General features: G+C 47.1%; 1 protein-coding gene across 2 annotated transcripts in view; it reads right to left on the bottom strand.

Moving 5' to 3' along the window:
- The window catches only part of Tmprss2 (transmembrane serine protease 2), a 46,201-nt gene extending 31,428 nt beyond the window's left edge, over positions 1 to 14,773 (bottom strand). The window contains exons 1-3 of one of the 2 annotated variants that reach the window (XM_041673198.1): positions 14,676 to 14,773; positions 3,797 to 3,864; positions 960 to 1,185 (exon numbers count right to left, since the gene is read on the bottom strand). In XM_041673198.1, coding sequence (XP_041529132.1) covers positions 960 to 1,185; positions 3,797 to 3,811 — 241 coding nt within the window. In that variant the 5' untranslated portion in view covers positions 3,812 to 3,864; positions 14,676 to 14,773. The remainder of the gene's footprint in view (positions 1 to 959; positions 1,186 to 3,796; positions 3,865 to 14,675) is intronic. The other variant, XM_041673199.1, reaches the window with a different exon arrangement.
- Positions 14,774 to 23,134: the final 8,361 nt, after the last annotated feature.

Raw genomic sequence — 23,134 nt, 5'->3', positions numbered from 1 at the left:
ACTGCTCTTCCAGAGGACCCAAGTTCAGTTCCCAACACTCATGTTGAGTGGTTTACAACCACCCGCAGTACCCACGACTCCAGCTCCAGATTAACACCTTCTGGCCTCCATAGGCACCTGCACACATGTAGCATACACGCTCTCACACACATAAATGAAAATTAAATCTAAAAAACTAATTTATCAGTAGAGCCACTTCTATCTATCCTCTACACCACATAGACACTGGCAACAGTCTGAATTAAAACATGGGGGGACACAGGGGTAAAGAATCTGGAGAGAGAATAACCTGAGAACAAAGGCCAAGGACAGGGTAAAGACATTCAGCTTTCATACTCAACCTTCAGCACGGTTCTGGGATTACAGGGGGGTTGAGGACCTGATACATCCATTCCTGTGCTCTTCCCAACGTGTCTTCTAAACACAGAGAAGTGATTGGGAATGGGAGAGCAGTCATGCCACAGCTGCCTGGCTCCCATAGAAAGGATACAGGCAGACCCTGGAAGGAGAGAAATCCCCTTGTGGGGGAGACCCTTTTGCTGGGGGCAAGCACTGGCAGACATGAGAGTGGTAACATGTCTCTGGCTAGCCGCAGGAGCTATCTTAACCTTGAACCCTCTGTCTTCTGGGCACACCAATAACACGTAAGACTCCTAACCTCGAGTGCTTACTATTGATTCAAGACAACACACGCAAAAGCACAGAGGCAAGAATAATAAACCATGTACCAAAAGACCCACTGAGCTAGGCAAGCACACAGTGGTGCTATAGCAAAAGCCCAGGGGAGAGTAAGGTCTCTCCCTGCCTAAGAAGAGGTGAGGCTAGTGCCACAGCCCTGACCAGCTACAGAGTGGAAGGCAGACAGCTCTAGCTGCCAGCGCAGAGTTAGTGACAACATATAGGGGGAATAAAAGATCCCAAGAGAAGGCAGATCCAGAAACAATGCCGAAGAGTCTTACTTGAGTTTGAGGTGCACGGTGTCCCTGAGGACCTGCGCTGTGTATGGATGACAGGTGCTGAGGCCTGTGTTGTAACCCTCGGGGCATACTGGGGCACGGGAGACGGGTAGTACTGGACTGGATACAGGTTGTGGCCATTGGGAGCCACAGGTGGCCTCGGCGGGTAGAAATGTTCAGACTGATACCCATGGTTCTCATAGTAAGGTCCAATTCCTGGAGGTGACCCCTAAAGGATGGAAAAAGAGATCCAGCAGTTACATCTCTCATGCACCGTAAAGTTTGGGAAGTTAGCAGCATGACAGGGAGAGAGCCAGCATATTCACCAACTATGGTATTGCAACTACTTGCTTAGAATGATTAGACTCTGTATCTGAATTAACTAGAATCCTTAACAGTATGTGTTTCGTGGCTTTGGTTTCCTGGTTCACTTGTTTCTCTTATTTGTTCTTTGAAATAAAGAAACATGGACTGATAATTGAGATTCCATAGAAAAAAAATCAAAGACAAAAATGAATACAAGTTTAGAGTCAACAGTCACTAAGCTAGAATCCCATTGCTCTGGTTCCTCCTCCAGGTTACCCCCCGAGCACTGAGATGTGAAATCACAAGCCAGGCTGAATCAGAACACATCATGTCTGAGAACTCACTTGCTGAAGAGACCACATTCAGCTCCTGTCTACAACCTTAGGTGTGGTAAGTGCACACTTTTCAGCTGAGCTGAGAATCCGCTAGAATGAACCCAAGATGCAGGCTCCTCCGGCTATTCCTACCAGGGCCCCTTCTTCCATGCAGCTGGAGTTGGCAAACATTTACCCACCTACCCTCACCAGGGTGTTGTTAGCTCAGCGTAAGTAACCCTATCTAGTATGGGCATCTTGGTGCAGAGGGTTCAGGTGCCCTTTTAGGGGAATTTGGGGGCCCAACTGTGTGCTGTGTAGATGTGAAAAAAGCAATCCTTTTACTTAGTCCGTTTCGCATGACCCTCCCCAGGCTGCACTCCCATACTTGGCAGTCCCTCAGAACTTGGTAGCTCGGCATTCTTATTTCCACTCTCCTCATTCTTTCAGTGGCTGGACCTCTTCTGGAGATCCCACTTCATCCATGTCTAATGGTTCTTACCTAAGACCTCTCCAGCCCCCTTTCTGCTCAGGCTCTCTCACAGACCTCAGGAATAATGAGGCACCATCCTCTGGAAGCAGATATCCTTAGTAGGGGTCACTAAGTGTTCAGATTTTTTTTAAAGCTAATTTATGCATTGTGTGTGTTGCACATGTGTGTAAACAGGGATCAGAGGACAACTTGTGAGGATCAGTTGTCTCCTTCCACCCTGTGAGTTCCAAATATTGAATGCAGGTCACCTCTTACCTTATAGAGCTGTCTTTCTGGCCTAAAGGTTGAGAATTTTAAGCATGGCAACATGAATACTCCAAGGTTAATAATCTGCGATTAGTAACTCAGCCCTCTCCTTCGAGAGTCCAAAGATTGTGACTTGAAGCTAGAGAGGTGGGACAGTGAAAGCCATCTCTCATCTAAACAGAACACTCCAGATTCAAAAATCAGGTGAGTGTCTGGCCCAGATCCAAATAGCCTCAGAGTAGGCTCCCCTCCTAGGAGGAAAGGCCAAGATGTGCCAAACACTTTGTCCGGATGGAGCTCTAAAAATTGTAAAGAGATCTAGTGGGCTGGAGAGATGGCTCAGTGGTTAAGAGCATTGCCTGCTCTTCCACAGGTCCTCAGTCCAACTCCCAGCAACCACATGGTGGCTCACAACCATCTATAATGAGGTCTGGTGCCCTCTTCTGGCCTGCAGGCATACAAGCAAACAGAATAATGTATACATTATAAATAAATAAATAAATAAATATTTTTAAAAAGAGATCTAGTAAAAACAAACAAACAAACAACCTTAAATATCAGAGACCCACTAAAATGGAACACTGGAATGTGTCTTAGGTTCCTAGAACCCTGAAAATTATTCTTATTAGCCAGTAAGTATCCATAAATGTGGGATTTCTAAAGTGGACTGGTCAGGCTTGAGGATGACAAAAACAATGGCTTTTATTGCTCTAGGGAACACGACCAACTAGCTCAGTCGGTAGAGCTCAAGACTCTTATAGCTCTAGGGAATGGGCTCCCAGCAAGAATGGACAAGCAAACGCCTTATGCAGGTGTGGCTGTTCCCCAGTCATCGAGAGGCACACACTCGTAGGGCTGTCTTAAACCCTCCTCCCTAACCTGATGCTCTCTGCCCCATCCCTCCTCTCCTGTAGGCACACCTATTGCCTTGAAGGAGGAAGGGAACACACACAGAGTGTACCAACCCTGCTTCTGCCCAACATGGCTTTCCAGACACTCCGTGCCATATTGGGCTCCATCCTTGCCCTCACCCTTTCCCACATAACTGTGGCATTTTGAATAAGAATGCCCCTATAGGGTCATATATTTGTATGCTTAGTCACTAGGAGTGGAACTCTTTGAAAAGAATACAAGAATTAGGAGGTGTGGCCTTGGTGTATCACTGGGGATGGGCTTTTGGGTTTCAAACGCCCATGTTGCCTGTAGATCAGGATACAGAACTCTCAGCTACTGCTGCAGAAACTACCTACATGCCACTGTACTCCCTACAAAGCTGATAATGGACTAAACCTCTGAAACTGTAAGCAAGCTCCCAGTTAAACACTTCCTCTTGTAAGAATTGCCTTAGTCACAGTGTCCCCTCACAGTGACGGAACAGTGACTAATTCAGAGACATTGAACAAAGGGCCACCTGCTCACAGCTGTGGAAGAGGAACAAAGGAATATGGAAACGGGCAGCAATGTAAGAATCAACCACTTACTGATGTCAAAGCCATCCTGGCTGTGTCAGCAGCATGAGGAGATGAGTGTCTGGCTTCTTCCAGGTGCCCTGGTGGAAAGCACACACGGTAATGTTTCAGTACAGTTTGGCTTTGGAGGACTCTAGGTGAAGGTGACATTGTCCTAGAGCAAGCTGCAGCTCTCCCTGGCCTTGAGCCTTCACTCCACCTCCACCTTCACAGGTCTCCTCATCCCTGGGGTGTTTATGCCATGGGACACAGAGAAACTCATGAGTGGGACTGGGAGACAAGTTGAACTACTGCGACCAAGAGAGCCTGGCCTTGAAGAAGTGGGGACAGGCAGATGGCCCTGTCTACACAGGAGCACCCATGGCTGAACCTGGAATTCCAAGTCCTTCCTCACTTACATGGTTCTCAGCAGGGAAACAATAATGGCTCCTCCCAGTTACATTCAACAAAAGGAAGATTCATGGGAGAAAAACACAAGACCATCAAAGAGAAACATCAAAATCCCCACCCTACAGAGGGCAACGGCAGGCCTAGAAGGCAAAGACCTGGGGCTGCCTTCTACCTGTGCCCCTTCCTAGAGTCATCCTTGGCCAGGTAACTGAACGAGCCTGACTCTGCAAAGTGGGTACCATGGCTGACACATTTATAAGATGGAGTTCCCTGCAAATGTCCATGGAAGGGGGTCTTCAGAGAGCGGGACAGCAGAGGAGTGGCTGGCAGGACCAGAAACACCCTTTCTAGAGGAACTCTATGGGTGTGTTCCTCAAGGCACCTGCCGTGGAACTGGTGGCCTGCAACTGAACACCAGGGACAGTTGCCTTGGACTCTTCTACATGAGTCTCACAGGGTTGCCTAAGCTTTAGTAAGTAATGTGCTTTCAAGACAACTTTAAGATACCATCTTACACCTGTCAGAATGGCTAAAATAAAAAACACCTTTGCTGGGGAGGTTGTGGAGAAAGGGGTACACTCATCCATTGCTGGTGGGAATGCAAACTTTTGCAACCACTTTGGAAAGCAGTGTGGCGGTTTCTCAGGAAATTCGGGATCAACCTACCCCTGGACCCAGCAATACCACTCTTGGGAATATACCCAAGAGATGCCCTATCATACAACAAAAGTATATGCTCAACTATGTTCATAGCAGCATTGTTTGTAATAGCCAGAACCTGGAAACAACCTACATGCCCTTCAATGGAAGAATGGATGAAGAAAGTATGGAATATATACATATTAGAGTACTACTCAGCAGTAAAAACAAGGACTTCTTGAATTTTGCATGCAAATAGATGGAAATAGAAAACACTATCCTGAGTGAGGTAAGCCAGACCCAAAAAGAGGAACATGGGATGTACTCACTCATATTTGGTTTCTAGCCATAAACAAAGGACATTGAGCCTATAATTAGTGATCCTAGAGAAGCTAAATAAGAAGGAGAACCCAAAGAATAACATATAGGCATCCTCCTGAATATTAACCTTCATCAGGCAATGAAAGGAGATAGAGACAGAGACCCACATTGGAGCACCAGACAGAAATCTCAAGGTCCAAATCAGGAGCAGAAGGAGAGAGAGCACAAGCAAGGCACTCAGGACCGCGAGGGGTTTACCCACACACTGAGACAATGGGGATGTTCTATTGGGAACTCACCAAGACCAGCTGGCCTGGGTCTGAAAAAGCCTGGGATAAAACCGGACTCGCTGAACATAGTGGACAATGAGGACTACTGAGAACTCAAGAACAATGGCAATGGGTTTTTGATCCTACTGCACGTACTGGCTTTGTGGGATCCTAGGCAGTTTGGATGCTCACCTTACTAGACCTGGATAGAGGTGGGCAGTCCTTGGACTTCCCACAGGGCAGGGAACCCTGATTGCTCTTTGGGCTGACGAGGGAGGGGGACTTGATTGGGGGAGGGGGAGGGAAATGGGAAACGGTGGCTGGGAAGAGACAGAAATCTTTAATAAATAAATAAATAATCTTTAATTAATTAATTAATTAATTAAAAAAGTTCCTTATAGCAATGTGAAATAACACCCCAGCTAGTGTGCTATTTCAGAAGGGCGTGAACCTTTGGACATAGGCTAGGACCGCATGGGACTTGCGCTCTACAGGCCAGCTCTATTCCCTGGCTCTGCTTCTGGCTAGAGCTCCTGCTTCCTGATCTACGAGAAGACAGCGAGAAGCTTCAAGCTCCCACTGATGCAGACAGGAGGTGGTCCTAGGCCATTTCCTGAACAATGATCCACAATAAGTCCTTCCTGTAAGCTGTTTTGTCAGCTACCCATCACAAGGAAGAAACAGTGAATGATATACAAATCCACCCCCCAACCTGTTTACTATCCCAAGCCCTAACATGCCGACCTAATTACTTTGACCGACTCGATGATGTGTGGTTATGAAAAGAAGTCCCTGGGTCATTTCCTAGGCAGTCATGTGTGAAAAGTCAATATTAAGCAGAGATGCCATCAGCAACAAGTCCCTTTCTAAAGCAAGCCATCCTCTGAACCTTTGCACACTCCCTCAATAAAATCTAGTTTAATGAAACCTTGATAAATCTGTTTACTGAGAATCCCAATTTTCAATAGTCCTCTATCATCCTCAAAGGATACCTGGTGAGCCTGACTTGCCTTCAGTAGAAACCCTGTCAAAGTCAGGCTAACCAGATTTCTCTCACCTATACTGTCTCTTACCAATTTCTCATCCATAGACACTGCTCCATGCTGTAGGTTCCCATTTTCCCTTGCTGAGTTGAGAATCAAAGTCTCTTCCTCACCACAAAGTTCCCTGCCTGCTCACTCCACCTGCTAAGATGTTCCTGACTCCATTGGTGCTCATCTTGCCTTAATGGAGGTTGTTGAATTACTGTTTTTCATTGCTATCCTCCCTATGAGGGCTTTGCTTCACTCCTCCCATCTGGACTTGAAATGATCCAAAACTACTCTAAGAAACCATCATGGGGGGGGGGAGTTTACTCATCCACAGGATGATGGGCTGGGAGGTGTTCAGAAGCCAGGAGAAGAACCAGGCACTAAAAGTGCTTGCTAAGCAAGCATGAGAACCTGAGTTTGGACCCCAGAATCCTCATAAAAGTCTGGGCATGGAGGTGCCCACCTGTAATCAGTCCTAGTGCCAGGGAGGCAGAGTCAGGAGGATCCGTAGGACATAAAGACATTATTTCCTATCCTGTGAGTTCCAGGCTCAGCAAAATACCCTATCTCAAACACTGAAATGGAAAGAGATGGAGGAAGACACCCAGCATCCACTCTGGATCTCCATGTATGTACTCATGTGTATGCACACCTACACACACTCAAAAACACATACACATGCATACATTACACTACACACCTACAAGCCTGACCGTTAAATACACAGAAAGTAGTAGGCAGAGCTACATAGCTAGATGCCACAAAACTGGGGGCCAGGCTTTAGGTGGGACTAGAATCCCATCCTAGATTCAGTCTCTCACTAGCCGTGACCTGGGAAAGTCCTACGCCTCAATTCTCTTTCAAGATATAAAAGAGATTATACTGATCTCGGGAGCTTGAGTAAATTAGCAATAACACCACTGGCACTGGTACACAATGTCACTGTAGTCTTAGTTAAATAAAAACTAATTTTATCAACAACCTACAATGAAGAAAGATGATAATGGCTTGGAACACTGAATCAGTCACAGTAAAAATCCACCAGGTCACTCATTTCTTCACTTGTAGATCAAACAAATAGAAGAATCCGGTCATGTTGAGAGATTCTAGGTTTTTCTAATGTTAAAGTCAACAACTTTCTGGGTTTGAGAAAGGAAAATGAGTAACATACCGGCTAGAGGGGTCACCATTTAAAATGTGTGGGAAACACCTATGCCTGTTAAAATGGTACAGTTGTCACCCACTGGTGTGCCTTTTATACACCCACTTTGTAAAACAGACTCCAAGCTTGGACGTCTACCTAGTGCACCCTGATTTCCTCCCACAGGCATGACTAGCCAGGCCACCCTCCCAGGGTCCTTCCAGAGGAGCCCAGCTGTACCAGCTCTCATTCCTCTGAGTTCCTGCTAGCTTGTTGGTCTGTCACACGAATTATGGGTTTGGTTGAAGTTTCAGGAAATGAAAATCCAATCCGCTGGCAGGTTTCCAAGCTTGGGAGCCCTCTGAGAGGAGCAATGACTCGGTGCTTGAAATCCACACAAGGAGGAAGCCAGGAGCCCAGCCATGGATTGTCAAGGGAAAACCACGAGAGACATAAGACAGCAGAGATTCCTATTCTGTCCAGAGAGTCAGTGACCCACCAAACACAGAAGCCAGAAATGTGAAGAAGGCCTAGTTCAGCTACTATGAACTTTGGAAGAGGAGAGGGTGGCCTGAACCTTGCGAAAACGATGAAAGGAGCCATGCTCACTCTAAGTGGGATCCACGACGGTGTGTTAAAAAGAGCAAGGGAATCACGTTCAATCCTGATCATCTTCTAAACAGATATTTCTACAAACCCGTGTGACTGACGCCTATGCAGCGACTTCTGAAAGGAGCAAGACATAACCTGACAAGAGATCTACCCTTCATTCAAAGGACCCTGATGCTTGTCTTTGACCCAGGAAAGCCAGCCATAAGGAAGACCTTTGGGAAACTGTCCTTTAAGGGGCAGGAAAACAAATGAGGACGAGATTCCTAAGGGTCCCTGGATGGCAGCCTTGTCCACTCCATCTCATTGAAACAGCACCATGGAACTAAAACAAAACCAAACAAAAAACCGCTTTCCCAAACAAGAAATTTTCAGTCCTTTCCTCTGCAAATGAGGACAAATTCATTGATGCTAACTTGCATTCAAGAATGTGGGATGGGGGCTGGAGAGATGGCTCAGAGGTTAAGAGCATTGCCTGCTCTTCCAAAGGTCCTGAGTTCAATTCCCAGCAACCACATGGTGGCTCACAACCATCTGTAATGAGGTCTGGTGCCCTCTTCTGGCCTGCAGTCACACACACAGACAGAATATTGTATACATAATAAATAAATAAATAAATAAATAAATAAATAAATAAATTTTAAAAAAGAATGTGGAATGGCCCAAATAACTGAAGCCCACTGATGTCATCACCCACCACTCCATGCTGGTTCCTTCATGAGCTCCCCTCCCCCGAGTGCCAGGTACAGTTCCAGCTGCCAGAGGTGGAAGGGGACCCCCAGAATCTGTGCCTTTTTTCCACCTCTGTTACCACACTGCTACCATCATCAGACACTGTGCAGCCAATAAACACACTGAAGAAAACCATGACACAAATAAAATCTTCATAGGGACACGGTGCACTGTTAAGCAAAAGCTAGGCAATCATAGAATAGGGTGGAGGTTAGAGACATTCAGCAGAAACACGTATTGAACATAGGGATACTGACCTAGCAGGGGAGAAGGTGTCTACAGAGAGACACTTGTGCTATCAGACTACCGAAATAGGGGATCTGGAAGAATTAAGACTTCCTCAGGAGCCCTAAAGTAGAGAAGGAAAAGGCTGAAGCCTGGTGCCAACCAGAAGAACTTCCTGCCTAGAAGGAGATTTCACACAGTTCTGAGACCGTGCGGGAGAGACTGGAGCTGATAGAACGGTGGATGAGATATGTGGGACCGGACCATACCTTGAGTAGGACTGCTTAGATGTGCACACATCTTACCCTCTATTTAAACATAGATCTCATGTAAGGACCTCCAAAGTGGAACTGGGGCCTTGAGTAGGACTGCTTAGATGTGCACACATCTTACCCTCTATTTAAACATAGATCTCATGTAAGGACCTCCAAAGTGGAACTGGGGTCACTGGACCCCTTTATCTGTTCCTTCTCCTAATGTGGCCAAATAATAAATCTACTTTCTCTGCTCTGCACCTATGACTTGTTTCCTTATCTGGTCTATTGGAGATGGGTGGCTGGGCCAGGTTTGTTGGGAGTGCCAGCTCTGGTAACCAGAGTGAGAGAGAGAAAGAAAAACAAAATGCCTCAAAAGAGGCAGGCTCACACCATCTGAGTCTGCTTTTCTATGAATGCCTCCTTGCCCCCAAGAATATTACAAACTTTTCAGGGCAGGAATTAAGTCACACATGCTCACACACACACATGCACACAGAAACATACACACACATGTATACAAACACAGGCACACATGCACACATAAACAGACACACATACACATATGCACAGATACACAAATGCACATATGCATAGGCACACACACACACTTGCACACAAACACACACCTGCACACAGGCAGAAACATGCATATACACATAGACACACACAGAGAGACCACAGATACAAATAGACACACACACATACAAACAATTTTTGTTTTTTTTAAGTTTTTTGCTTTTGTTTTATGTTCCAGAGGCTACATGAGTAAGATAAAATTGAACAGCCAGGGATGGGAAGCCCACACCAGGACATTTCCAGCTTCACAAGCTGGGCATGGTGGGTGACCCCCACAGACTGCAGGTACACAGAGCTGAGTATACGTCTAACACTGAGACAGAAAGGCGCCAGGTCAGGCCAAGGGAACTCCTCAACACACATCAAGGCCCCTGACCTTGCCCAGGCCACTCTGTTTAACGAGGATATTGAGTAACAACTCTCTCATAAAGATGGAGTGAAAGTGTTCTCCAGCTCTGCGTGTTTATGCCGCTGCTATATGGTGAAGAGACCTGATTCAGGCCATGCAAACTCAGAGGCTGCCCTCAGGATTAAGGAACTGAAGTAGCCAGAAGTCAGGCTTTTACTGAGCCCAGGGAAACCAAGTTTCCCACAATTAAAAAGTTCAGCTGAGGTTGGGAGCTACTAGGAAAGTGTGAAGTCCTCAAAGCACAGAGCCTGGACTGGAGGTCAGATTCCCAGGGCACTCTGGAATAAAAATGACTAAGAGTTAGCTACAAGGTCACTACCGATTCATTAGAATGTATTGTTGACAGTGGACTTGAACGCTTTTCAGAGTTCTGTTCAGAAGAACCTCCAAACCTGTGGTCCCTAGAAATCATCTCCTCTGTCCTGGAGCTCAGATTATTCAGATCCAAAAAGAGCTCAGAGCCACCTGCCTGATGACTCTTGGAAAGTGAGGGCCATAAATTAAAGGGAAATTGACTCTCTGTGTTGTACCTTGGGCAAACAAGCAATAACAAAGCCAGATTTGTTTCATCCGTTAGAGAATACGACCGTGTTACCATCTCACGCCTTGGGCACAGCATCGAGACCAAGGCTTCTGTCTACCCACTGCCATTGTGTGAATTTCTATAACCACAAGCTTCTGCTGACCTTCACACAGTAGGTGCTTTGTTACCATTCCCTGCCCCTTGAGCCCAAGCCCCCATGCTTGATGGCTCACCTGTGCACACAAGCAAGACAGGCAGACTTCCTCTCTTCACCAACTGCCTACACGACTTAAGTCTCTTGGCCACCTGACCTCTTCAACGTCTACCCTGCGCACAATGTAGGTCACCGACAATATACTTGCCCTCCAGTATCCCACATGAATTCTCCTCCCAAGATGTCCCTATGTGTTCCTGTTTCTTTCTCCTGATGATCACTTGCTGGGAGAACCAAGCCCTGGGTACAGCTATACTCCTTTCCAGAATCCCAGATCTACTCCGGGGTCATCCTGTAGGGTGGCCACTGCGATCAGATGAGACTCTAAGGACCATGTTCCCCCCACCCACCCAAGAACCCACAGGCAGGTTTTAGATCGTAGTTGCCCTGGTATGAGGTACGCATGAACCACCCTTCTTCATGACCAGGTCCACTACACTTGTGGCCTCATGTAAAGGCTCCCCAAGCTGGCCTTTGCACGTCTCAGCTCTTGGGATCATGATGCTCCTGAACTCGTCCTGGGACAGCTTGGGGTGGAGAGCTAGGGAGTATTCTAGAAAGTGTGGAGAAACCTGCACAAGCAAGGTTTAGCGATTTCAGCCTTCAGGACAGTTAGGGGAACAATTGGGTGAGCAACGGTGGATGGAAAAGCTTCCCCACATGCTCTGTGGGAGTTCTTCTGCCCATCCCCAGATGCCTCCTTTGCCTTGCTCCCCAGCAGGGCCAGTTTCAGGAACCCAAACTGACCAGCCACTTGACTGCCTAGTCGCCCTTCCTTTCCTCCTTACTGCCCAGGGTTGGGCTGACCAGGAGTTCCCAGACACAGAACTTTCTGCAGAGCTTACAAAAAACTCTTGGTTCCCACTTTCAGGGCTTGATGAGTACTCAGAACCAGAGGAATACCTCATGCTAAGGAACCTCCCCCTCACTCCTCATCTTCCTAAGCTCCTCAATGCTTAAATGCAAAGAGTGAAGTAGTCAACTAGATTCTTGATTTCTATTTCATGGTAGCTCCTGGGCTCAGGGTGAGCTCATTGCTGGGAGCGACCCTCTCAGACTACGAAAAAGTTGGTACTGGAATACCATATTTCATATACCCAGGCTTCATCACCTGCAGAATAACCACACACGTGTCTGTCACTCATGACCCTATAATCCAGGATTCAGTCTTCTGGCCCATTAAGTAACACCCAGGCCTGGTCACTGTGGGGCTGCAGAAAGAGATGAGGCTTTGGGGTTAGGAAGCATGGCAGCCTGGCTCCAGACATCTGAGGTACCAAGATTTTCTAGACTTCATTCTTAGTTTTCATCTCTACTTTTTTTGACTTGCCGCCACACTGTGACCTCAGGACTAAGGGGAGGAAAAAAGAATTGAAACTCTTTGTAGGTAGATGGTCAACAAAGCCTCTTGTACACACCTTTGCCTGAGAGCACAATGCTTACAGGATTGACCACTGAGGTCGGCAGCCTTTGTTCTGCTTCCCTGATTCTGCCCTTTAGATTCCGTAGGGGCACCAGACGAGCTACCTAGCCTTTGCATCAGACTCGGGGTGAGGTGAGGCAAACGGGTTATAAAGAACTCGTTAGGTGTCCACACCACAGTGTGCAGCTATTGTACCAGTGTGGTCAAACTTCCTCCTCCAGTGATAACAGGGCCACTGGCAAACAAATTCTCTACACTTGGCTCCCAGATCTTTCAGCTGGAAAGCCCACAAAGGTGTGTGTGTGTGTGTGTGTGTGTGTGTGTGTGTGTTCCTGTGCACATGCACATTTAGGATCAAACCTGGGAATGAGCTGAGAACATAGACCAGACATGCCTGAAAAGACCAGACTGAGATATGAGTCCCAGCTTTCTGTAAGCAGTCCCCAGCTCTTGAGAACACTCCTCAATTCTTGCACTTGGTCTCCTGTCTTGATGACACTCCAGTTTTTTTCCCTCTTTCTTCCTTCCTTCTCTCTTTAGTCAGGGTCTTACTGGGTAGCCGTTGATGGCCTTGACCTCACGGAGTGCCAGATATGCCTGCCTCTACTTCTCAAGTTGTGGAATTAAAGATAAGTCTCACCACACCTGGCTTTTGAGTTTTCATTCTTACGTCATACGAAGGTCACTGGAAGAAGTCCCCCAAGCACCTCTTCAGTAGAAGCACGGGAAAGGTGAGGAATAGGTCACCTTGCTTACCTGGAGGTCCTTCAACACCCACTACCGCAGTAGCTTAGCAGCCTAGGACATTTTATCCTGTGTCCCCAGTGAAACTGCCCAACCCCCAGCTTTCCTACTAGGAAGGAAACTTGTTAACCTCACTTGCAGAACTTCTCCCCTCCTCCTGAGTCAGGTAAACAACCCCCACCTCACTTTGGATTTTCAGAGCACCTTGTTAGGTGCCCTTTGGAACTTTCCACAATGCCTGGCTCTTGCCGGATAGAAGCTGAAGGAGCCAGCACTGGATGGCTTGTCTTAGCTACAGGACTTAAATATTTGCATGCAAGATCTTCAAACCCAAACCTTGTAGGGTCCCTTGCTTTCCAAGTCCACCTAGGGCTGCCATGTTTGCTTTCTCCTAAACTAGCTGCCAGAGGATATGCGCTCGGGACAGAATTAAGGGATATGGGAAAGGGCCCGGGCTCTCAACAAGCAAAAGCACAGCCACAAGGCACACACACCCTCCGAGGCATGAACACACAAACTTTCAGGCAGTGGGACAGTTCGTTTCTTCAGCTGGGCTATCGGGTCCTCTCACACAGCGTTCACTGCCTAGCTGTCCAGTTGGGTCACTCTGCCACCATCCCAAGTCCCACCCGATAAGAGATACACGTGCTCGGGTGGTCAGCCTTCTCCTGAATGGGCAGCTCGCCCCCTGGCAGCCGGGCCGGCTTCTCCAGTGCCAGCCCTTCCAGGGCCCGCTCCAGTGAGTGCTCAGGGCCAAGGCGGCCTGGTCCGCAACATCGACCCGGGCCACCGCACCGGACCGCTGGAATACTCCCTTCCCCCAGCTGGCGGGTGGTTCGCGTCTTGACAGGGTCCCAAGGGCCCCGCAGCGCCGCCTGTATCGGTCTTCTGCATCTCAACCAGTTTCCAGTTTCTCTCCACCTCGGTAGGGACCAAGGAGCGGAAGGAGTTCAGGTAACCAGCCGGACCGCAGAGATTTTCCCGAAACAAAGAGAACTGCGGACGAATCTCTGCATCTACGTCCTAGGAAGGGACTGGTGATAGGAGCCAGGAGCCTGCTCCACCGAAGGACCCCACCTCCAGAGACCCTCTTCTCCAATACATAAACTAGGGGCCGGCAGGACCATAAACCAAGCCGCGAATCTACGGAGCCACCTGGGGTCTCAGTCACTGGATCTGGGTCTCCAGGTCTCCTCCCAGTCCCCAGAACGTGCGCCGGGTCCGCTCAGTCCCAGACCGTCGCACCTGTCGCGCCCTGGCCTCGCCTAACCTACTGTTCCCCAGACGCCCCAGCCGGGCACCGTCGGGTGGACCCAAATCACCCTCATTTCACCTCCCAGGCAGGGACCCAGTGTGGAGACCACGAGCTTGTCCCGCCTGCTGCTCACCTGCTGCGCTTCCCGCCCCTCTCCGCCTGGGCCCAAGCTCTGGATTTCCTCGTCCGTCCCAAGTCCCCCGATCTCCCCCAGCTCTTGCTTAAATCTCCGGAGGCGGCGTCCTAGACTTAGGCAACACCCCTAAACGCAGGTGCCCGGTCACCTCGGCCAGGAGGAGGGGACGATCGGGAGCGCCTGTCCCGGGGAAGGAGGAGGAGTTTCCCCGAGGGAAGCCCAGGGCGCGCTCCTCCCCCACATGGCGGGACCAAAAGAGACCAAAGGCATTTCCCTGGCAGCGACCCGCCTCCGTAGCTGCGCACCCTCGAGGGCCAGGCCCATAGGACCGTCAGGGTACCGGCGCGACACCGTCCTTGGACTGCTGTGTGAATTAACGGGGAAGACCTTAAGGGAGCGCTAACCCGGCCCCCTGGAAGCCCGGGAGCTGCTGGTTCACAGTCCCAGCAGGCTCTCTTCTGCGGACACCAAGGAGGCCTCTGTGACAGGACCCAGTTGGCAACATCACCTCTAAAGCGTAGGTGGCTCAGCTCCCAGGCTAAAGACCCTCCCTAGTGTGCCCAGACTTTCCTACGGAAGAAAATACCTTGGATTTTCCTCACCTACTCCACCCACCAAACCCCCAGCACCCAAAGTCCCCTGGGAAGCTTCCAGAGGCAATGGGACGTTGCTTGTACCGAGGGTGGGGCAGAAATGAGGCAAGGGATGCGCTCTCTGAAGTCTCTAAGACCCGGTCTTCCACTACTTCAGGTGACCAGCAGTCTCCTAAGCTGCTCTCCGAGACGAGCCAGAGCTGTTGATTTTGTAGAACTGAAGAAGACACTGGAGAAGCCCAGAATAACTGCCCCTTTTGTAGGGGGGCAGTTCACAACCACAAAAACCGTCCTCTTTGTAAAGGTGTCTTGTCTGTGCCGGAAAGAGAGCTGCTCTATGACACGTTTATCCACCCAATCTTTCTCTCCAGGCTTTTCCCCCAAGCACATTCCCATTTATCTCCACAGACCCATAGCTTGCCTCCACAACCCACACAGGCAGCAAACCCTATTTCTCTGTAGAACCTCGTAGAGAATATAAGGTTAAGCCCTGGACAATCTCACAGTCTCAGACTGATTTTTACACTTTGAGACAAGGTCTCACTGTGTAGCCCTGGCTGTCCTGGAACTTGCTATATAAGCCAGGTGGGCCAGCCTCTGCCTCCCACACGCTGAGATAAAAGGTGTGCAAAGTTAGAAGGGCACTGGAGGTTGAGAACTTTACAGGATTCTCCTCCATGTTCACATGAATTAAAATGATTTTTCTCCTGCTAATCTGTTGTGCCCATTTAAAGACTAGACCCCTTCTCAAAAAAAAAAGTGATATGAGCACTTTCCCACTTTGGTAACAGGCACTCATGAAGTATTGCCGTCCTAAAACTCTGGTTACACCTACACTGCACACAATTCATCACGCGTTGCTTTCACTCAAAACACAGGCAGAACGTTAGAACCATGCCCACCGTGGTTGTCAGGCCCTGTGAGCCCTTCCTGCTTCCCTGGTACTTTGTCCCCTCCCCTCCTCAGTTGTCCTTTCTGGAAAGGTGCTTAGCAGCGTGTTCCTAGGGGTGTATGTGTCTGGAAGAGATCAGCCCTACACCTGGTGTACTTGAGGCAGGATAGATAGAGAGGAAAGAGAAGGGAAAAAACGCCCCTTCTTCCAGGGTATGATGGATCGATCTCTCCAACCTGTCAAGAATTCCAGCACCCTTGGCATCTGCTTTGTATACTGCCAGAGTACAGTCGATGTGCCTTTTACAGGAAGGTATTTCAAATAAGAATGTGAAAAGAGCAATGAATCATGCTTGGAGTCTGAACATGTGCTGCCTTATTCCTTTCCCAGATGCAACCCTCACAAATACGACAATAGATGTTAAAAACATCTTGACTTCTGTGCAATCTTCTGACCTTATCTCATTTGACCTTTTGAGTGGAACTCCAGAAGTCACTAAAATTGTCTGTATGACTGTTGTAAAAATTCTTAAGCCTGTCACTCTCTGAGAAGCCACACCCATTCTCGAGTGCTTTATTGCGCCTTCCTTCTGCGTGCTCTTCTCTTGTGCCTCAGGTAGAGTCTCACATAACCCAGGCTGACCTGGAACTTTTTTGTTGTTGTTTTGTTTTTTCGAGACACGGTTTCTCTGTGCTGCTGGTTGTCTTACAACTCTTTCTGTAGACCAGGTTGGCCTCAAACTCAGAGATAAGTCCACTTCTGCCTCCCAAATTCTTGGATTAAATGAACATGCTACCACACCTGGTTTGTGACCTTGAGTTTATGATCCTCCTGCCTCAACCTCCTTACTGCTGGGATTACAGGTCTGCACCTCCACCTTGCACTACATCCGCAGCCCGCAGCCCTAAGGAAGTCTCTTCACTAAAAACACAAAACAAAACAACTGTATGGCTCATCCTGAAAGTCTTTTCAATAGCAAAGTCAAGACTGCTGGCTTCAACTGAGTGACTGAGTAGAAGTCCCTGAAAAGAACTCCTCGGGGAGGCTGGAAAATGGCTGAGCACTTGCTGCCAAGACTGAGACCTGGAGCTTGATTCCTAGAAGCCATGTGATGGGAGGGGAAAACTGAGTCCTTAAAGTTGTCCTCTGACCTCCACATGCACACTAAAACACACAAATAAATAAAAATAATAAAATCAGTCACTATCGGCGGCAGCATGGAGCGGCGTCACCCTGTTAATAACAAACCGAATGAAGCAGATAGCCCTCCTCAGTGCCATCAAGTCTGGAGGGCATTGGCCCAGGTGTGTCACTGCTGTGCACTCCAGAGAACTCATTCTCCTGAACATAGGTCAAGTCTTTGGTGACGACTCACTTCCATTTTGATAGTGTGTTGAGGGCTTCCAGCCGTGACTCCTAATCCCACCTATATGCAGCTAGTTGGTGTGGGACAATGGTCTGTATTCTGTCAATTATATTTTAAATAAACACTGATTGGCCAGTAGCCAGGCAGGAAGTATAGGTGGGACAACTGGGCAGGAAGTAGAGGCAGGATGATGAGAACAGGAGAATTCTGGGAAGAAGAAAGGTTATTCTGCAGTCCTGACCCAGCCACAGAAGAAGCAAGATATGACTCTCCTACTGAATAAGATACTGAGCAATGTGGCTAACTCAGACAGGAATAATGGGCTAATGTAAGTTATAAGAGTTAATAAGAAGCCTGAGCTAATGGGCCAATCCGTTTATAACTAATGTAGACCTCTGTGTGATTTCTTTGGGAATTAACAATTGCAGGAACCGAGCAGGACAGAAAACCTTAGTCAACAGCTAGTGTGTACACTTAGCTCTCACCCAACACCCATTTCCCCCTGGATATCACTAGCCATGGGTCTTCAGGGAAACAGAAGAAGGGGAGAATATTGAAGAGGCTTATTACCAAGAATTGGTTCATGATTTTGAAAGTGAGATGTCCTATGGTCTGCAAGCTAGAGTGATGGGAAGCTTGTGTCGTAGCTCAGAGACCTGGGACCAGAGAACAGATGGTGCAGAGCCCAGTCTGCAACTGAAGGTGAGAAATCAGGCACACTCAGGGGTGGAGAATAATCCCATCCAGCTGAAGCCTCCTCCACCACTGGTTCTCCTACTCAGAACATGGACAAACTAGATGATCCTGGGGTTAAATCTGATCTTCTTCATTCAGTTTTAACACGAACCTCTCCCTTGATTGGTCATCTTGCAGCCTTGCCAACTCACTGGGTGGAGGTTAGCCATCACAAGTCTGCCCACACCAATGACACAACCAAGTTGGTCTCCCTCAACCATATCGTCTTCCTGAATAAAGACCACGTGAGGTTATAATTATACAGAACCTGAAAAAAAGCTGACCTGTACACAACTGAAAAGGTGCTGACTCTTTTCCCAGAGGGCACAGAGTTTTCTATGATATCTCTGCTCCTATGACCCTCCCCACAGTTTACATACTGTGGTGTTAATGCAGTGCTTACAAATACAATGATATGAAGTCAGTTCATCGTGTATGTGTGCCACATGGGTGTATATGCAGGTAGAGGCTAGAGGAAAGAAAACCTTAAGGATTCTTCCTCAAACAACATCTAACTTTTATTATTTTTTTATTTGAGATAGGGCCTCTTGCTGACCTGGAACTCTAGTAGGCTAGGGGGCTGGTCAGCAAGTCCTAGGGATCCTTCTGCTTCCCCCAGTATGGGGATTGCAAGTATATACCACCATGCCTGCTGTTTGTTTGTTTGTTTGTTTGTTTGTTTTACATAGTTCTGGGAACCAAACTTAACTCTTTATGCTTGAAAACAAGTTCTTAACCACATCAGCCATCTCATTAGTCTGAAAGTCAGTACATCTTATCTTATGTATATATGGGGATAAATAAGGAACGAAATGGATAGATGATAGATAGATAGATAGATAGATAGATAGATAGATAGATAGATAGATAGATGATAGATATGATAGATTGATAGACAGACAGACAGATAGACAGACAGATAGATGATAGATAGATAGATGATAGATAGATAGATAGATAGATAGATAGATACACATATACATGGAGATAGATTTACACAAAAGAAGTATTCAAAACAAAATAAGGTGTGCATATTCATAATAACTACAATGCCCCTTTCCATACAGGCTAAGTGGACTGAACTTGTATTTTTAACTATCTTCTTTCATTACCTATTCTGTGTTCCCTATGCCTTCTTCAAGCACCTGAGTTAGCTATGATGGGTTACCTGGTGGGGTAACATGCTCCTTCATTCCAGAAGGGTCTGGGCTGTTGGGAGTGTTCCTGAATTGGGTTGCTAAAATTTCCATTTCCCTTAATTACAAGCATGATAAAATGAAGAGAACCCCTAAGAAATGGCCAGCATTTCAGAAAAGAGTCCTTCCCTTCATGGTGCCACAATAGTATCCACTCACCAGGATTGCAACTCTCTTCTTAGCTTGTCTCCCCAAGGCGGCCAGGTGACCCTCTTCACTTCTAGTTGAATGGAAATTCTGTCTCCCAATAGGAGCATCTGCCCTATGGAATAAAGTCCCCTGGGATAGCATAGCATAAAGTGGAAGGATCAGGAAGCAAAGATATTTTGAGTGGCTCGCTGGATATAACAGTGGCTGGTGCCATTCCTGTTTCCACCCCCTTGATTCCTGGATCAGTGAATCCTGCTTGTGAAAGAAGTAGCGCTGTGTACTAGATCCTGATTCAGAACACCCACAGCCTCCTGAAGAGTCCTGCCACAGCTCTACAAGACATTTCCCCCTGGCTGGAACTGTAACTACATCTTCAAAAGGCCAGTCTACCGCTCTGCCCTGCCAGCTGCCTTGGGATGGCAGGAATGAGGCACAATGAGTGAATTTCATGAGCCTGGGCCCATGACTTCACTTCATTGACTCTCAAGTGAGTTCTTTGTAGGAGCAACACTGTGTGGAATGCTATGAGAGTGGCCAAGACACCCTGTTAGTTCCAAGACAGCAATTCCAGCAGAAGTGCTGCATACATGGAAGGCAATCTATAGCTAGATTGTCTGTTCTGGTATAACAAAGCACTGGCCCTTTCAGGATGGAAGTGGTCCAGTTAACTTAAACTGGTGCCAGGGCACTGGCTGACCATCTTGGGGATTAATGTCATGACAGTGAATCTGCTGCTGACAAGTTGGGCACCCAGAGGTAGGTTTGGCCAGTTCTGTTTTTGTCATTGAGTCCAGGCATAAATTTAATCTCTGCCACCATGGTTCTATTGCTCATGAATTCATCAAGTGGCTGGGGGAAGTAGCTGGTTGGTGTCTACGGGATAGACCATCTTAATCTTGAGTATGAAAATCTCCCTCTCCTGAAATCATTTTTAGTGAGCATTCCATGTGTTATTGGGGTTTTTTTTAGCACTTTATAGCATTTAGTCACAGACCTGTTACCAAAATTTCCTTGTCACTCATCTTTAAATTATAAGCCTTACCATTAATCAAAATATCGATTGCAGGTCATGAATTAGTATGCAATCAGATCTGGCCATCTCTTCTTCATCCTTCTCCTTTTCCTCGTGTGTCTCATGTATGGCAAGCAAACATGTGTGTGCACGCTTACAGATGTATGGGTGCACATATGTGTGCAGTGAATATTACATGTACACGCATGCATGTAGGGGCTCAGTGGTTAAGAGCGTGTCTCAGTTAGGTTTTCTACTGCTGGGATAAAACACCTTGACCTCTGGGAGGCAAGGGTTCATTTCAGCTAACAGTTTATAGTTCATCATCCAGAGAAGTCAAGGCAGGAACTCAGTGCATGAACCTGGAGGCAGGGGCTGATGCAAAGCATGTGAAGGAATGCTATTGGCTTGTTCCCCACAGAATTCAGTCTGCTTTCTTACACAATCTAGGATCTTCATCCCACGATGGGCTGAGCCTTCCCACTTCAATCACTAATTAAGAAAAAGTCTCATAGACTTGCCTACAGACCAGTCTTATGAAAGTGTTTCAATTGCGGCTCCCTCTTGGTGGATAACTCTAGCTTTTGTCAAGCTGACAAAATAACTAACCAGGACTGAGCAGATCCCCCTCTTGCAGAGGATCCAATTTCCAGCACCCAGGTCAGGGGGCTCACAATCATCTGTAAGTCCAGTTCCTGGGACTTTAACATTACCCTCATCTGGCCTCCATGGACATGGCACTCATGTGCACAAGCCTATACACAAACACCCATGTATATATATAAAATTAAAAACAAAAATCTTTTTTTTTAAAGATATAATTCTTTTTTATTTTTAAAACAATCTTATTTTACATATCAATCCCAGTTCCCTCTCCCTCCTGTCCTTCCACTCTCCCCACCTTCTCCTCACCCCACCCCCATCCACTACTCAGAGATGATGAGGCCCTCCATGGCGATTCAATGAAGTCTGTCACATCACTTGACATCACAGGCCCTCCTCCCTGTATGTAAGCTGAGCAAGGTATACCTCGTTAGGGAATGGACTCCAAAGAGCCAACTGTTTCTACTGTTTCTATGGCTAGTGGTCCACCAACTGTCCCTAACATATAACTGTCACCCTCATCCAGAGAGCCTAGTTCAGTCTTATGCTGTTTCTTCAGCTGTCAGTCTGGGATCAGTGAGCTCCCACTATCTCAAGTTGGCTGCTTCTGTTGGTATCCCCATCTTGATCTTGACCCCTTTGCTCATAATGTTGCTCCTCCCTCTCAATGACTGGACTCCAGAAGTTTGGTCCAGTGCTTATCTGTGGATCTCTGCACCTGCTTCCATTAGTTACTGGATGAAGGTTCTATGATGACAATTAAGGTAGTCATCAATCTGGATTACAGGGGAGTTTAGGTGCCCTCTCCACTATTGCTTAGATTCTTAGCTGGGGTCATCCTTGTGGTTTACTGGGAGTTCCCCTAGTGCCTGGTGATGTGGGAGTGATTTTTTTTTTGATCTGTTGTTTTTATTGCATATTGATCTAACCCATTTTCAATATGCTACACAGAATATTAGAAATGGGTTAGATCAATATGTAAGAGCTAGCCTATAAGAGGCTGGAACTAATGGGCCAGGCAATGTTTAAAAAAATACAGTTTCCATGTAATTATTTCGGGTATAAAGCTAGCCGTGCAGGCGGCCAGGTACCAGGAACGTAGCCCGCCGCTCATATTACAACAGCCTGGTTTTTCACTAAATCCACAATGGCTCCCTCTTTCAAGGTATCTCTTTCCTTGTTCTCCCTCTCTGTCCTTTACTCAACTTTTACTCAACTCAATCTTCTTGATCCCTCATGTTCTCCTCCCTACTCATGTTCTACCCTTCCCGCACCTCTACCACCCTCCCTGCTCTTCTCATGCTGCCAATACTTCAAAGATGCATACCCATACCACAAGGACATTTGCTCAACCATGTTCATAGCAGCATTGAAAAACAAAAATCTTAATAAGTATATTTGGCCTAACATTGCTAAGATGGAAGTTTGCACTTTGGTTTTGATATTAAGCAGCTCCTAGAATCCCACAGTGCTCGTGGTTATGCAAGAGAGTTTAGACCTGGGAAATGGCAGAAGCCTTTCCTAGACATAATGGTTCCAGGAGAATATTTTGCATGTACTAAGGAAAATCTGCAGGTAACTTCTTGAATGGTAAGGATGGGTAAGGTCCCAAATATATACAATATTTCTCAGAAAAATGATTTGTACAAACCTTTACACTCTAGATGTTCCAAAAAGAGAAGGAGTTTTAATATTAAAATGTGCTATTCTGTGGTTAAAGTCAGACATAAGTCCATTGCAAGACGTAAAAGGAAACTGAGCCTTCATTTCCAGCTCAGTGTGTTCACTGTAAAAATAATTACTTTTTATTGAACATGCACTCTGCCAGTTAGCACACTGAAGTTTACACTAGCTCATGGTGAGATAGGTGTATTGACTTCCTTATTCCCCATCAAGGACGTTGGGGTTT

Source organism: Microtus oregoni, unplaced genomic scaffold (assembly GCF_018167655.1).
Source record: "Microtus oregoni isolate MIOR12 unplaced genomic scaffold, Mior012 000023F_ref0000262, whole genome shotgun sequence".
NCBI lineage: Eukaryota > Metazoa > Chordata > Mammalia > Rodentia > Cricetidae > Microtus > Microtus oregoni.
Note: the sequence above shows the minus strand (reverse complement) of the source record. Positions and strands in the feature narration are given on the sequence as shown.